Source organism: Numenius arquata, chromosome 8, assembly GCF_964106895.1.
Source record: "Numenius arquata chromosome 8, bNumArq3.hap1.1, whole genome shotgun sequence".
In the NCBI taxonomy this organism is placed as follows: Eukaryota; Metazoa; Chordata; class Aves; order Charadriiformes; family Scolopacidae; genus Numenius; species Numenius arquata.
In genome coordinates, this window is record NC_133583.1 from 22,670,429 (window position 1) to 22,686,728 (window position 16,300).

The window sequence follows — 16,300 nt, forward strand, 5'->3', positions numbered from 1 at the left end:
ATCTTATTTTTTTTAACGTAGCATGTAAGGAATACTGCAGTTAAACACTTGCTTGACTCTTCTTGGCCAAAATAAGTCAGGTTTTTCAAATAAAATTTCATCATTTAAGCTTTGTGTATCTCTTCTCTGACAATATTTTCCCTTCCCTGAGTGTCACTTGAATTCAAAGGAGAGATACAGGTACAGTTTTTCTGTATTGGAGGGAAGAAGATTGGTAATATTCTGTACTACCATGATACATAATTTAAAAAAATAAAAGTCATCACAGGGTGCTTCATAGTCGAGCATTTTTCTGTCCCCACCTCCATCTGAAACTGCGTTCACTGTATTTTCAGAATTTTGAGCTTACATTCCTCTTATTTTTACATGAACAAGAGGGATATTAGGAGATTCTTGCTTATTTTTATTCTTACCAGTGCTTGCACTTCCCCTGTTTCATTTGTCTGCTAGGGGTCGGTGGTGTTCTCTGCAGAGCGTGCCGAGTCTAGGATCTGTTCAACTGCCAGAGAATGAAATACAGATGAGAGATCAAATACTTTTTTTTCCCACCTAATTATGCTGGGGATAGTTTTGTATAGTTCGTATTCAGAGATGTGGTTCAGAACGGCAAGCAGTGGTACAACATCTGAGAATTCCCTGGGCATGTCAGAATGCCAGGGGTCGGGTGCGGGGTGGAGGCAGATGGTGCTCAATGGTTCGTTCGTGAAGTTCTCACTGTAATTTTCTTAAGGCAGGAAAACTTGCTGTTGATAGAGGCTGGGCAATCAACGTGGGTAAGTACAAACATAGTGCGTTAAATCATACTTGGAATAGTGTGTTTAACATCATTTTCATTTAGCACGATGTGTGTTCTGTTTATAGTAACAGAAAATGACTCGATTGGGTTTAACTAAAATCAACTCAAAAAATGGAAGAAGTACTGGATTTGTTTTCTCATCCACTACCACCTGTATTCCAGTTTTATAGTTAAATAAAATATTTTTTGGCAAGAAAAAAGAAGATAACTTGGTAAAGATACGATACCATGTATAAGGAAAAGTATTTGAACTTGAAGTATTGTGAAAAAGTAAGAAAAAAGATTTTGGAGTAAATGTAAATATTTTAATAAAATCTTTGCTTTCATTGAATTATGAAATCATTTTCATTGATCTTATCAGCTAATTTAGATATTATACCAAATGAAGGGATTGGTTGAAACGCTGGAGAGCAGGGCTGTACCAGTTAGTGTCTATTTTTGGCTGTTCAGTTTGTTCTGAAAAAGACTTGAATGAACCAACCATGAATATAGTGAATCTGTTCTCCTGCTCTGAGCAAATAGCAATGCAAAACTATTGAAGCAATATTTTGTGTCATGTAAGACTTAGCTTGTTGTTTTCATAGATTCTTGTTTTCGTAGTTGTTTTCATCAATTCTGGGATTTTTCCATTATTTCTTACACACATCTTCATCTTCTACAACATCACTAGATGAAAGGGACAATTCCCTTTAACCTGGGCATCTGCAGATCCTTTGCCTGATGGTCTCATAGGCCTCACACAAGGAACCTCCAGAAACCCTGTGAGATGTGTTGTGGTGCTAGGTAGGAGTTTGACAGCTCTAGGCAGAGTATTTGCTAAAGAAAAAAAAGTGCCTGACATGTAACTGGTCTCTGACTCTTTGCAAAGACCATCTAAGTATCTAACTTTTCACCTCTTCAACGTTTTTTATGTTTAGGAGGTGGTTTTCATCACTGTTCGAGTGACAAAGGTGGAGGATTTTGTGCATATGCAGATATCACACTGGCTATAAAGGTAGGAGCTACTCTTAAACCAGTATTTTCTACTATTGGTGCAAATGGGGGGAAAAAAAATCTAGTAAGAACTAATTTACATCTTCATAGGAGTAAACAAAGCCATCGATATACGGGTAGGAACAGGAGAATGGTGTGGTGCTTGATGCTGCAGAACATAATGCATATGCAGCCTTGTTAAGGGGAAGGGAAGAGTTCCAGGGGTCAGAATTATCAGTGTAAATATGAACCACTACAACTGCGTTAATAATGTCTTCTTGCAAAAAAACCCCACTCAAAATCAAACCAGATTGTCTTTTAATATCCTCAGTGATCATTATCTGAGCCTTGCCGTTGAACCTGAAAATTCCCTGTGAGTTTCAGTGGTTACAAACAAGAGGTATGCAGAGACAGAAATCCTCTCTCTGATCAAGCTGCGCCATACAGAGCTTGGAGTGGTTCAGATTCATCAATAAAAATGTGAACGTCTCTAAAATAATCACTGAATGTGAATGAACACATTTGGTATTTAGCTGTTGAAAGGCTGAAGCAAGAGCCTTCTGCAATTAGCGTTTATTTTTATCAAATGTACTGTGGTGTATTTGTATACTAGAATATTTATAAAGTATCAGTAATAACCAACCATAAAAAGCTCTAGCGATTGCAGCACACTACATGACATAACATCCTAATTTGTGCAGATGGTAATTTGCAGAAAAGTAACCCACAGTGTTCTATTTTTCCTATCATTCAAATACCGATTGAGAAATTATAGTGGGTGACAGTTTGTACAAAATCTTTGGGTTTTACCGTGTCTATATTAAGATAGTAACTTGTCAAAGTTAAGACGCAGAGTGTTAAAATCTTTTTTTCTCTGCAGATGTGGGATAAGAAATGAATTGTAGCTAAAAGTGGCTTTAATGCATCCAGGCCCTGTAGCAGATTTTCCTAAATGGTGGATTTTATGATTTTACACTTCAATGCCATCGCAGGGAACACTTGTGCTGTCCTTTGTGTCTCGTGAAGTTGGCTCCTCCTTGTTTGGGGCCTGTGCAGCTCTTGTCACCCTGTCGCAGCCTACAGTTGGTGCTGTTGCTGGTTCCACTCCTGTCTCTGATGGCACCAGTGCCACCATCAGCTTTCCTGGTCCCTCACTGGCCCTGTCCTTTCCTGGCTGGCACGGGATGCAGGGATGCACCAGCTGCACTGGGGTAGAGCCAGCCCTACTACCACTGGGTTGATGACCCTGGGCTCCTGTCACTGGGACTTGTGCCTCATATGCTAAGTCTGCTTTTCGGGTTAGTGTGGGATGATGTAGAAAGACACAAAATAAATTATCTTTTTATGCGAAATAACTAGAGCTTTTGTAATTAAATGTATTGGAGTCATGTAGCCGTTTATTTGGTGAATGAAATGAATGGACACGTACTCCATTCAAATCAGAACAGTAATATACTTCAAGCCTTCAGTTTAACCTGGCACCTAGCTTCATAACTTTCTCCATCTTTTTCTTTGCTTCTATATTCAGTTCCTATTTGAAAGAGTCCAGGGCGTGTCTAAAGCCACAATTATCGATCTGGATGCCCATCAGGTGAGTAGCTGACCTGTATTCCGTGCTGCAGGTGTTCTGCTCGAAATACAAGTGTGTGATAAATACCCTTTTTTCTTATAGTAGTATAAACTGTCAACTCGCAGAATACAGAGTTAATCATAGATGATGGAAACTGTGAACGAGTTAGTTGTCTAATTATTTTGTGGTTCAAAGGGTTGTTAAGCCAGTTTAATAAAATTAAACTGAGTTGTAGCTCCATCATGTGGCTAGATGTATAAGTCTTTTTGAGTTTCATGCTGATCTGAGGCATCACAGTGTCCAGAGGAGATCAGCATCCTGAAGAAACAAGAATCTCGTGAAACAGAATTACAGTGATCATTGCAGCAGCCTTTGCAGGGAATTTGACCTTCAACGTTTTAATGGAAAGCCTGGCTTCAGGCTAATGAAGTAACAGATACATCTCTCTTCACCTGGCAAAGTGATTTACTGTGGGTACTGAGAACAAATCTTGTCTTTGGTAGGATTTCCTAAATAAATCCTGAAAGGAAGAAAATAGTATTTTTAGAAAAGCAGGTAGTGCACCAAAATGGTGTCCAATCTAAAGCATTGAAATTAATTTAATCTGTCTAAATAAATCATTTTTAAGTAGCTCCATTGCAATGAGGAAGCCTAATGGCTGCAAGTTTCCCATCTAATATCATTTCTCTTGTCTGAAAGTTAAGACATCCTAAAATGACCATGAAATAAGGACATAGATTATGCAACAGAAAGGAGTTCTGTGTTCGTGATTCTCTTCAGCCTTCTCTGTCAGGGTGTGGAATTTTTGGTGCTTTTTGGGGGTGTTTTTTGGTTTGTTTTTTAAAAACTTCTTTCAACGTGTTTTGATTTTCAGCTGTCGTGCTGGTAATCTCTGCCTGCAGCTAAATCGCTCCCTTTCTGTAACAGTTTCCTTTCTTTGGGGAATGAGAGGTGTGTGGAGCAGCAGCTCAGCAGATCCTTTTTAAGTATGCAGATATTCTCCTCTTGTAAGTGTTCCAGTTCTTGGTGCATTGGCGAATTTCACCTTTCGTAAGAAAATGGTTAACCCAGAGGCTCTCGTATTCCTATGTTTCTGTTCATGAGCTCTTTTTGTGGACCAAAGGTGCTGAAGAAATAAGTAGGAATTGCCATTTTTTGCATAATGAAGCATAAAGAAATACAATTCTGGAGCTTCCCATTCCCCTCCACACGCATTGACTAGCTTTAGCCTGGCTATTCTTTCTTTTTCCCTTGTTTTTGGTTTGTTTCCAGGAGGGGAGGTTGTACCAGAAATATAGCTGAACTGTCTGGGGAGAGTTACAAAATGAACATAAATTCTGTACCTGAATTACAGCAAATAAATCTGTGGAAATACCTCTTTCTATAGTTGAAATGAAGTTCTGTTAGGGCTAGGAGCTGGGGTCCTGTGTGATACGCTGATTTCAACACAATTATCTTAGTGATTTCTGTGAAAGGATTATTTTTATACTAGTGGAAAAGAGTCTAAGTAAGAGCGGAAAAAATTCTATTGAAATTCAGAAATGGGGGAGGGGGACATATTCAGAATCTGAGTTTTCTCTTGGGAATCATACCCAATATGAATCATACCCAATACAGTCTTTATGCAGGGCATCTCTGGTGTTAAACAAAACATTAAACTGTTGGGTCTTTAGTGCTTGTATTTTTTTCCAGGAATTACTTATCCCTCCAGGACTCTAATTATCCGAAGAGCTGTAGTCTGGTTTTTATTTACTCACTTATTTTTTAATCCTTGGATAAGAGTATGAGTGTCTCTGTAGCAGCTGAAAGGGACTTTCTTTGCACAATTGGAAGATGAGAGATCTATTTGGTGGTCACAGTTGCTTTTGTGATGTTGCTGAAGACAATTAGCTTCTGATTTTCATTTATTTTTCTTATGTATGTAATGAGATGTATGATGATTGCGTTCACAGAGATACAAGGATGTTGATTTTGGTAATACCTGTGGTCTTCAGACTGATGTTGTCAAAACCCTCAAAACTCTACACCTCAAAATAAACTTCAAGACTATAAATAAGAGAATGACACAGGAGTTTTAAATATTAAATCTTTTAATTACTTTAGATTTGGCAGATTATTTAGTTCTGTGTTAGTGTGCTAGGAATAGCTAACTTTAAGTTTCCTTCAGGGAAATGGCCATGAGAGGGACTTCATGGATGATCATCGGGTATATATTATGGACGTGTACAATAGATATATTTATCCAGGGGATGGATTTGCTAAACGTAAGTATAATTGAAATTCATATTCCAAAATATAAAAGACCTATTGTGCTGTTAAATAACTTCATTGACTAATAAGTTTCCTTGCAACAGTGTTAAGTAGATATTGATTATTTTTTTTTTTTTAAATTTCCCATTGAACATGGGATTTTCAATTATCCCTGTGATATATCACGGTAGTGTTAATACAGTGGTGTTTTCCCTCGCTTCTGGAATGAATTTCTGGGATGCCGGATGTGGGTGGTAGGTGGACTTTGGTAGCAGTCCATTCAAAAGAAGCTGTGGCTGCTCCATCCCTGGAGGGGTTCAAGGCCAGGTTGGACGGGGCTTTGAGCAACCTGGTCTGGTGGGAGGTGTCCCTGCCCAGGGCAGGGGGTGGGACTGGATGGTCTTTAAGGTCCCTTCCAACCCAAACCATTCTATGACTCTATGAAATTATAACGCGTTTAGGTGTTGTCTTTCCAGTAGAACTTGTTTTCTAAGCATCTAGGAAATAGGATGCATTTGAATGTGAAACAAGTTGGGAAGCAAAAGGAAATCCTACAGATGTTAAGAGCTGGTGCTTGATTCTTTTGTTGTTTGTTTTTCCCTACTGTGATGTGCCTCTTGTGTCTGGTGACCTGTCACAATTAATTAGAGGGCTTTTGATAATGGTTAAATTGGAATGCAAAAGCCCCAAGTTTATTTGATCTTTGATTCTGTTACGCTGTCATTTATTACAGGCTTCATTTGTTAACTGAATGATAGTTTATTGAGGGATATGTTTTTCTGCTGTTGAATTTCTTCATTCTGAAAAGCCTACTTAATTTGAATTCTTGGCAAGAGTTAGGTTCAGTGCATTGTACTTTTGTTTAACTAGTAGATTTTGAAAATTGTATGTGGATTTCAAGTTATTAAACTAAAAAATGACCATTTAAAGCACATCATGTCTGTAAGAGACAAATTGAAAGCAAATGAAGGTACTTTTTTTTTCCCTAAGAAAAGCATCTCTTTATTCATATATCAAATGGCGACACTTTGAACAGAAGGGTGAAGACCAAAGCAGAATAAGGCCTTGTTGGGAAATCTGAAACGCTGAACTCCTGTAAAGCTGGGAATACCACTATTCCCTTTCTGCAGATGGACTTCCTACTCTTTCACCGTGTTTTATTACAGGGCTCTCTTCTGTGCATTTGTTTGCCCCGTGTATTTCATTAGGGTGGGGGGAAAAAAAAAAAAAAACAACAAAAAACCACTAGCTAACACTGACTAATGGTTAGCCATAAGTGTGTTGAGTCGCTAAGGGGAAGGAGTTTGGAATGACAGAGAAGTTTAGGAAGAGAAAGGAGAAGAGAGAAGGAGAGGAGAAAAGAGAAGGCTCCAGGGAGACTTTATAGCATCCTTCCAGTATCTGAAGGGGCCTACAGGAAAGCTGGAGAGGGACTTTTTCAAGGGCACAGGACGAGAGGCAATGGCTTCAAACTGGAATAGGGGAGGTTTAAATTGGATATCAGGACTAGATCTTTCATTATGAGGGTGGTGAGACCCTGGCCCAAGTTGCCCAGAGAATCTGTGGCTGCCCCATCCCTGGAGATGGGGCAAGACCAGGTTGGACGGGGCATTGAGCAGCCTGGTCTGGTAGGAGGTGTCCCTGCCCAGGGCAGGGGGGTGTAACTGGGGGGGCTTTAAGGTACCTTCCAACCCAAACCACTCCGTGATTCTAAGCTGGATGGGGAAAAGGACTAGCTCAGTGAAAGATGAGCAGAAAAAGTTCACAGGCCTTAAAACTTCAGGCCTTAAAAAAGCAATGCTATTGGTCTGAGTGTCATTTTACCTGTTTTCAAAGCTGCAGAAGTATACTCACAAATTAGCAAGAGATGGACAAAGGGCTATCAAATGCAAATCTGTGTTCACGCTAACCTACAGATCCATCACTGTGTCCATCAGTAGTCCCTGATCTGGGTAATAAACTAGTCACTGTAATTCTGTTTTGTGGTGGAGATGAAGATAAAGACATGCAAAGGCATGGAATCTTATTCATGATCATCTCAACTTTTTAATGGCTTCATCAGAACAATACTTACTTGTTCCCCATACTAAAGTGTTCACCCCCTCCTCTAAAGTTCTCCCCAGCCAGGGGGTTCTTCACCCTGAAGAAGCTCTAAGTAGTGTTCAGAAGAGCACAGCTGTGCAGACTTACATAAACATTTAGATAACAATAAGGAAAGAATTCAGGAAGAATATCATAAAGAAACAAAATGTTTGAAACTACTGTTGATGCAATAACATAAAGGACAGAAAAAGAATGCTTCACTCATGTTGAACGAGGATGCGAAGCATTAAAAACCCCTACCCAGCAATCACGAGAATGAATAAGTATCATTCTGTGTTGAATATATTCATGCACACTTGATGGGTGCTGAATCCACTCTGAAGATTTAAGACTCCAAGTGATTTAGGCATGGGGTACATCATGGTGGAATTCATACCCTGAAACACCTCAGATGTAGATTTGATTAGTTCAGATTTAGAGTTATACATAACTCTGTAAAAGCACCCAAAACTACGCTGCGTAACCTTGGCTTTCTTTACCTTCTCAACCCTCCTCTTCTACTTCTAATGCTTTATTAGAAACACTAGAAATAATTTGATTTAAATTAAGGATAGATATTTGCTCTTCTGGTAGGATTACAGGGTAAGAACATTAAATTGAAAATGCTTGGGGCAAAGCTGAATCTGGTTACATGTTCATAAAGCAGTTCACATAAATCCATGATCCCTTGCTGTTAAGTTTTGAGTGTTGTGATAAAAATAAAGCATCTTAATATTCTCAGTGATATTTATCTTGTGTCTTCCCCCAACTGTTTCCTCTGCAATAGCAACTCAGTGTTTTCTTTCCCTTATGCTTTATTTAGATTACTTTTAAGTTAATAATTTTCTTTGATTTCTTTGCTGACTGGTAAATGGACATGTAGATCAGCTGCTTTTCAATAACATTTTCCACTTGTGTCTCAGAGATATTTTTTTTTTTTTCCCCTTGCATCTAATTTTCTTTCTTCATTGGAATTTTTTCAAGGTCATTTTGCTTACATTTGCTGGGAAGACAAGTAGTTGAGTAATCTTTAATTCAAGGTTCTGTGGAGATGCAATGTATTTACAGAATTTCCAGAAATGTTATCTTTTTCTCTTGCTTACCGAAATCTTGCATTTTTTCTCAAAGCAATGCTTTGTTTATTGAGTAACATCGAAACTTTTTTTTTTTTTTAGGTGCCATAAAACGCAAGGTGGAGTTAGAGTGGGGCACGGAGGACACCGAGTATCTTCAGAAGGTACATACTCACGTGGAAGGAGCATTAAATGAATTAAAACCGGACGTCATTGTTTATAATGCCGGGACTGATATTCTGGATGGCGATCCCTTGGGAGGACTTGCTATTTCCCCTCAGGTTTGTATAATACTGAAATACCTACAGATTTCACTCCTCCCTCGATAGCAAGGGCAGTCCCGACAATGACTTGTGGCCAGTGGTTAGAAGAAGGTAAGGCAATACTTTACACAAAACCAGAGCATTTTCCTCTTACAGGTATGTGGAGCAATAGGAATGTATCTATTTCACCGTATGTTTTTTGTTGGCTCTTCCTGACTAAATATTTTTGTTCTTCAGGTGCCTGTTCCAGTATCATTTTTCTTTCTAAAGTGTACCGATTTTGAACATCCGGACAGTAACCAGAGGGGCATATGTTTTCATATTTCACCTGACTCCTATTTTTCCTGTTGGGTTTGTTCATTCTTTCTTTCTTTTACCTTCCCATAACCCATTTTGTGATGTATTTCTTTTGTCATCTGTCCCCAGTATGTATCTTACACTTAATTTCCTCTGTAGTGCTCCCAGCTGTTCTAAACTGCTCTTCTGGTATCTTCCAGTTCTAGCAATTTCGTGCAGTCTGTCTGTGCATTCTTAGCAAACCAACAGACTTTTTCCCTTTCCTCATTCTTTTCAATACAAATATAATTCCACTTTTTCAGTTCAGTTTATCTTCCATCTCCCCAGTTTGGTACCAGATTAAAATGTTGATTTATTCTGTATAGCTTCATCGAAGTCTTCACCTTCCAGATACAAGAGGTCTGCTTTTCTCAAAATACACAAAAATTTACAGATCTCTTATTTCCTCCGTTTTTCAAAAAATTATTCCTTCTCTGATAGTTCCTTGGTTCTGTCTCTCCTGTTTTCACATTTGGGTCTCTTTTAGTGTCCACCAGATAAATACAGAAAAATGCTTTTTTGCTTTGTGAGCTCTCAGATTCCCTTCTAATCGAGCCATTGCTCGATCTGTTCAGTTTTCATTCTGTGTTGCAGTACTTTAGTTCTCAAATGCTTCCTTTTGCACAGAACTGTAGTTCCTTGCTGGGTTTTATTTCCTCATTCTTATCTATGTCACCGAGCAATTGCTTTGCTTTCTGACTGCCTGCAAGGTCCTCGATGGATCCCAGGTGGAAGGACTTGAAGCCACTCTGAATCTCCAGGTAGTGTTTCCATTGCTGTGTAAAAATCTCTAAGAAGAAAGGAAGAGCTGCGGGGCTTGGACTTGTTTGGGTTTGACCTTGGAGAGGATATAGAGTCATAGAATTGTCTATGTTGGAAAAGACCTTTCAGATTATGGAGTTCAATCATCAACCCAACACTGACAAACCCACCACTGAGCCATGTCCCTCAGCACCACGTCTGCCCGGCTTTTAAATACCTCCAGGGATGGTGACTCCACCGCTACCCTGGGCAGCCTCTTCCAAGGCTTGACAGCCCTTTTGGGAAGGAAATTTTTCCTAATATCCATCCTAGACCTCCCCTGGTGCAACTTGGGGCATTTCCTCTTGTCCTATTGCCTGTTCCTTGGGAGAAGAGACCAACACCCACCTCAAACCTCCTTTCAGGGAGTTGTAGAGAGCGATAAGGTATGACCTGAGGTGTCAGATCTCATTTGGTGGAGCAGAGCTTTGTGGAAAATGGAGAAATGGAAGCTGGTGGATAGACAGAGAATACTTTAAGATGTGCCTCTTCAAAAATTCTTCTGCCACTTCAGAAGGAGCGGTGTTAATAGCCAAGAAAACTGAGTTACTGTAGCTTGTTGGGCGCTGCGTAGGGAAAGAGGCAAAACGTAGGGATGGGGAAAGAAAGGCGAAATGGTTCTTCTGGTCATAAGAAAGGCAGAGTGCCATTTCTCTGTGCAACCAGTGGCTCAAGTGACTCATGGAGAGAAGGTTTGTGCAGCTCAAGTCTTTATTTTTTGAATTGAAGACAGGGTTTCTTGTCTCCCTGATCTCGTTGATTTCGGTGTGAATGGCATGTTTCCCCAGGCTTGACATCCCAGGCTACTGGAAATGCCAAAACTGAGGGCATTGAGCCTGGATAGTTCATCTCTTCAAGGTTCATTAGTCCAGTCTTCAGTCCTACAGTTGTAGATGTCATTCAGGTTTTAAAATCTTGCTACAGTGTTAATTCTACTCAAAATGATGCCTCCTGAGTGATAGTTTCTTGGTGTTTGAGGCTATAGCCAGGAAACTCAAGGTGTAGCAGGTGAGTCCCTCTGATCTTTGTTTGCAAGAGGGAACTGCATCAGGCTGTTGTTTTCATTTGATGTATTTTCTTTCTTGGTAACACACAAAAGCTGGAATAAGCCAGTGTGTTTTCCCCTCAGTTTTTCCAGGCTCAGGCACTGGAGATGCTGGAGGCTCCTGGGAACAGCGGCTGCTTCCAGTTGTTGGGTAGCATAGTGTTTGCTGCTCCAGCAGCAGTTCCCGAGGGACGTACAGCTCATTCCACTATTCTGTTACTTCCTTCAAGGATCTGTTCCTAATATAATTCTTCAGTTTCCTTTGTCTTATTTTTCGGTTGTTATTCCTTACTCCCATTGTTCTTTTACAGGGCTGTGTCAAACTATACGAAACCCATTGCTGCTTTATGGTGCTACAAAATATTTTTTCAGCTACGTTTGAATTCTGTTCTTTCCCTTTACCATTTGTTTGTGGCCTAATTTTTTTTAATGGGAGGGTAATATTTCTTGATGTATTTACAGTCTCCCTCTAACCAGTCTGAGTAGCGCATATTCATTTTATTGTGACAGTTTTGCTGCTGCTTCCTTAATTTTTTTTGTATTTGATTGCATTTTAATCCCTTTCTCCATCTCCAGCTTTTGCAGTTATTTACATTTTGAGCTGACCATTGTAAGCTGTTGTCTATTATGTTGTTTGTCCTTTTTTTTTTTTGAGGAGTTGTAATGGATTATTTATGCCTCCTGTGTATCTCTGGAACTCTCTGCTTTTCCTGTTTCCACAGAAGTAGATTTTAATTATGTTCTCGCTCATTTCTGGATTCTCTCTTTTTCCCCATGGGTACCTATTTGAAACGCAAGAGACTCAGTCTTCTGTTGTATGGGTTAAAGGACAATACAGTACCTCTTGGCCAGCAATCTTTGCTATTTTTTTAATTCCATACCCTTCTCTATTAGTAAGACGTTATTTAGAATTTATTTTCCTTTCTATGGATCTACCATTACTTACATTCTGCATCTCCCACTTCAGCCATAGATTCTTTTAGTATTACATTTTGTTAAAGAAACTGGAAGCTTATAATTCAACTGGTGGTTGTGAACATGTAAAATCCGATTTGAATTTTTCGTTCTTCTGTAGGTTTGTGAAATCTCGATCAAGTTGCTAAACTTCTGTCAGAGGGTGCTGTGCAACTTGAGCACAAACTAAAGCACTTTGAATCTTTCTTGTTCTCAATTCCTCACCTGTAAGACAGGGTGAACACCTCTACATTTTGTAGTCGTTTTGGATTTCAAAGCCTTTGAGCAGGAATTCTTCTAGGAATTGATACTAAAGACTTTTATTTGTCGTGTCCTCTAAAACCAAGTCAAGGATTTTTGATTTGCCTTTTTCCTTTTTTTTTTTCTTTTTTAATGATTATTCATGTAAACCTGCTAAACGGCCTTTTAAATTAATTTTTTATTCCTACTGTAAAATGTAGGGCTTAATCACTTACCAAGCATCCAATACTATATATCCATAAACCATAAGGTAGAACTAAAATATATTCATATCACTACTCTTCTTTTTTTTTTTTCCTTTTTTCTTTTTAATTTATTTTTGTGTGTGTGACTTGTAAACTTGCAGGGAATTGTGAAGAGAGATGAAGTGGTGTTCAAGGCTGCCCGAAGCCGCAGAATCCCAATCCTGATGGTGACGTCCGGAGGCTACCAGAAGAGAACGGCACGAATTATCGCTGATTCCATCCTCAATTTGCACAACCTGGGGCTTATTGACAAGGAGCTCGCAACCAGCGGAGCTGGAAACCCTAAGGTAGAACAGATGATTAGAGACTCTGAAAAAGACTTAACCAACTTGTCACTGCAGTGACAAGTTACTGAATTTTAGGAAACAACTTCCTGGTTTAGGAGAAGGAAATCTCTGTGTCATTATCAGGGTTAATGTATTTTAAAAAGACTCAACTTGCTGGTAAAATAACAGAGTAGAGATCATACGCAGTCACAGGGTAACTGTCTCTAACTGCTGAAGCTATATTGAGCGAAGGCAACAAATCCTTTTAAGCTAATTGAGACTTATACTCAAGGGTACTGTCTTTCAGTTTATGTTATTACTGTAGAAAGCTTCAATTGCTTCTCTTATTGTTAAGGGTAGTCTATTATGTTGAAAGAACTATGCAGTTGGTATCCAAAGGCTGTCCCCAACCCGTTTCAGATGACGCAGTTCAGACTGTGGTAGGAGAAATATGGACTAAACCTACTGGTACTTTTTTTTTTTGTTAGATACTGCATTTTATTTATTTTTTTTTTTAATTGAAATACTGTTATAAAATGAGTTCTGTACAGCTGTCAGTGAAATACTAAAGTTAAAGTTAAGTGCAATACTATAAAAACCAGTGCAGTTGGTATGCTTTTAAGCCATAGCCTATTAGAACGAAAGTTCATTCATTTATATTTTAATCCAGTTGTTGATGGTGACTTAAATCCCCCTTATAAACACCTTGAGAAATAAAATATGAAATGCCTTTGGCTCCATATGCAAATGAGCCATAAGGGCTCAGCGTTAACAGTCTAGTGTTTGCCTCTCTTAAAAAGAGGCCTGCATATAAAAGGCAATAGTTACTATGCATTGTAAATCAGAGTACAGTAACTACAATAAAATGAAAGCTGATTTTAGAGTTCTGAGAATTCTTGCAGAAAATATTAGGTAGAAATGTAGGTTATCTTTTATTACTGCCAGCTTGTCATGTATAAAACAGTGAAGAGTAAATTTTGATTTTCTTTTTTTCTTTCCCCTCAACTAGTGCTGTGTTTTTCACTTGCTCAAGGAGTAACGGTACTCATAGTTGCAGTCATAGTTGGTAACCAAATTGTTCATACTTACAGGTAAAAATACAGTGCAATTTCTACATTACGCTAATGTGCTAACTTTATGTGGGAGCCTCTGGGAGGATATGGGAACAAAATACCGTGTTCAAAAGCAAATTCAGTACACTAACTCTAAAGTTTGGGTTTATTTAAGATGGTACATTTTGCATTAGGTGCTGTTTGTAGCATTGGGTCGTAAACGTACTAAACTGTATATTTTGCAACAGCTTTTTTAACCTCCAAGTATTCACTGATTTGTAGTACAAGTTTCATGTCATGTCTAGGTTGGAGCCTTTCTATGAAGAAACACCAATAATTTCCTTGTAGTACAATTGGCGTGTAAGCTATTTAAGGAATGTTTAATTCTCATTGGAATACTTACCTCACTTAGGGTTAGTTTTTTAGACTGATCGCGTACGTTAATTGTAAGACCTTGCACAATTGCTATAAATATCTGCTTTAAAACAGATTTGACATATTGCACTAATCATGAGTTGCAACACTGTTATTAAAAGCACTTTTAAATTTCTTACTAGAAGGACCGTCAGAGTACAATTAATGTTGAGATTTATTTTTTCTATACTGTCTGATGTTACTGAAATGTTATTGTTTCATATAATTTTTATAAAATGATAAATTACACTTCTATAAACTAAACCCCTGTCATAGGACCATGTGGTTTTTTCCAAGACACTTTCTGTTTGTGTTAACATGTTTATATTATTTTCCCTTGGTGGAGATTAAAATGACGTTGAACAATGCTGGCTGATTTTTCTTTTCACTTCACGTGTGTCTTGGCTGTCAAAACCTTTGAATGGAACAGTTGATTGAGAAGACAAGAAGATGTGTTTTTCTTACTTAAAACGTCACTGAAACCGCAGTGAGTCTTAAGGGTGAATAGTGCAAGGTTTGTCACCAGCGGATGACTTCTCAACTCCTATTTTAGGTATTTTATCGTTACAGATAGTAAACTTTAAGCTTCTGTTAAAGCTGCAGTAGTTTGTTAGAGGTCTCTTATAAATCGTTATCTCTTCAGAGAGAAGGAAATGTTTGCAGAAGAGCCTGCTCGCTTTCCGACTCCTCTGTAAAATTTGCGATCATTAAGCAATGGACATATTGACTGTATTTTCAGTGTTATAAAGTAAGAACTGGTAAGCAGACAACTCCTCCTTCATATTTTTCAAAATTTTTCATTTAGTATGATATTTGACTTGGTTGTTAAAACCAACAGATTAATTTCTACGTGTTAAGAAACTATATAAATGTGTACTGTTTTTTGAAAAGAAGTGGTGAAACTTTTTGAGTTGAATTAGACCACAGATATTGTATGATTCATAGTTAATATACTGTTATCGGGAGGCAAAGGTCACTGAAAATTTCATCACGGAAACCTTGCCTTGATCTACCACTGTCAAAATTTATAGCTTTCTTTTGTGGAATGCAAAGACCTGTGTAGGTCTGGTGGGACAGTGCTATGTAGTCGCAAATATTATGGGGGAAAAATGTGGGGTTTGGGCTTTTTTTTAATTGCAGCTGTAACTATAAAATCCTCCCGTATAGAAAGGCATGTGTTGGAACTGATCCCCTAATTTACAACCAAAAAACGATCTTGAAGAAAGACCTAGCAGGTCTTCTCTTTCATAATAAGACACAGTAGTTTTGACTCAAATTACTTAAGCAAGAAATAGTGAGGGTTGTTCCATAACTTCCAGTTAATGTACAAACACGCATTTCTTGTTAGTCATCCACGTGTGAAATGCGTTCAAAAAACAAACTGAAGACCTGGTGTTTTCATCTATGTGATTTTTACGATTGGTGCATTGAGCTCCAGCCTCCCCCCTCCTCTGTCAGAGAGTTGACACAGTCCAGAACCTGGCATGAAAACCACTGGGTGCTGGGGTCATAGTCTTAGCTGATACATCTTAGCTTTAGGTGCTAATATCAGTCTCTTTCAAACTGAAGGTAGGATTTTTTGGTTTGTGTGATTTTTTTTTTTTGGACACCCTGCACTGTCAAGTCCCAGACTTGTCTCGTGAATAGAAGGAGGAATTTGGGAAATGAGCTGTAATTTAAAAAAAAAAAAAAAGAAAGAAAGATTACAAAAATTAATTGGTGGACAGTTTATTGGGAGGGATAGGAGGAAGTAATGCTTATGTTTGGTGAGTAATAAATGTCCGTGTTCCCAGGTCCTCTGCTCCTTGCTGTTCCTCACAGCTTGAGGAACCTAATGGTCCTGAAACCATTCCCCGAAACCTTCTGGTCCCGCTACCAGAGTGAGCTGTTCCACAGTGTGTCTGCCTTCTCTTGCACACA

The 16,300-nt window shown here is 38.6% G+C and overlaps 1 protein-coding gene across 2 annotated transcripts in view; it reads left to right on the forward strand.

Moving 5' to 3' along the window:
* The window catches only part of HDAC11 (histone deacetylase 11), a 29,957-nt gene extending 15,222 nt beyond the window's left edge, over positions 1-14,735 (forward strand). Inside the window, exons 4-10 of one of the 2 annotated variants that reach the window (XM_074152262.1) lie at positions 731-773; positions 1,714-1,790; positions 3,297-3,359; positions 5,506-5,602; positions 8,846-9,024; positions 12,750-12,935; positions 13,924-14,735. In XM_074152262.1, coding sequence (XP_074008363.1) covers positions 731-773; positions 1,714-1,790; positions 3,297-3,359; positions 5,506-5,602; positions 8,846-9,024; positions 12,750-12,935; positions 13,924-13,953 — 675 coding nt within the window. In that variant the 3' untranslated portion in view covers positions 13,954-14,735. Of the gene's footprint in view, positions 1-730; positions 774-1,713; positions 1,791-3,296; positions 3,360-5,505; positions 5,603-8,845; positions 9,025-12,749; positions 12,993-13,923 lie in introns of those variants that run through there. The other variant, XM_074152263.1, reaches the window with a different exon arrangement.
* The last annotated feature ends 1,565 nt before the right edge of the window (positions 14,736-16,300 follow it).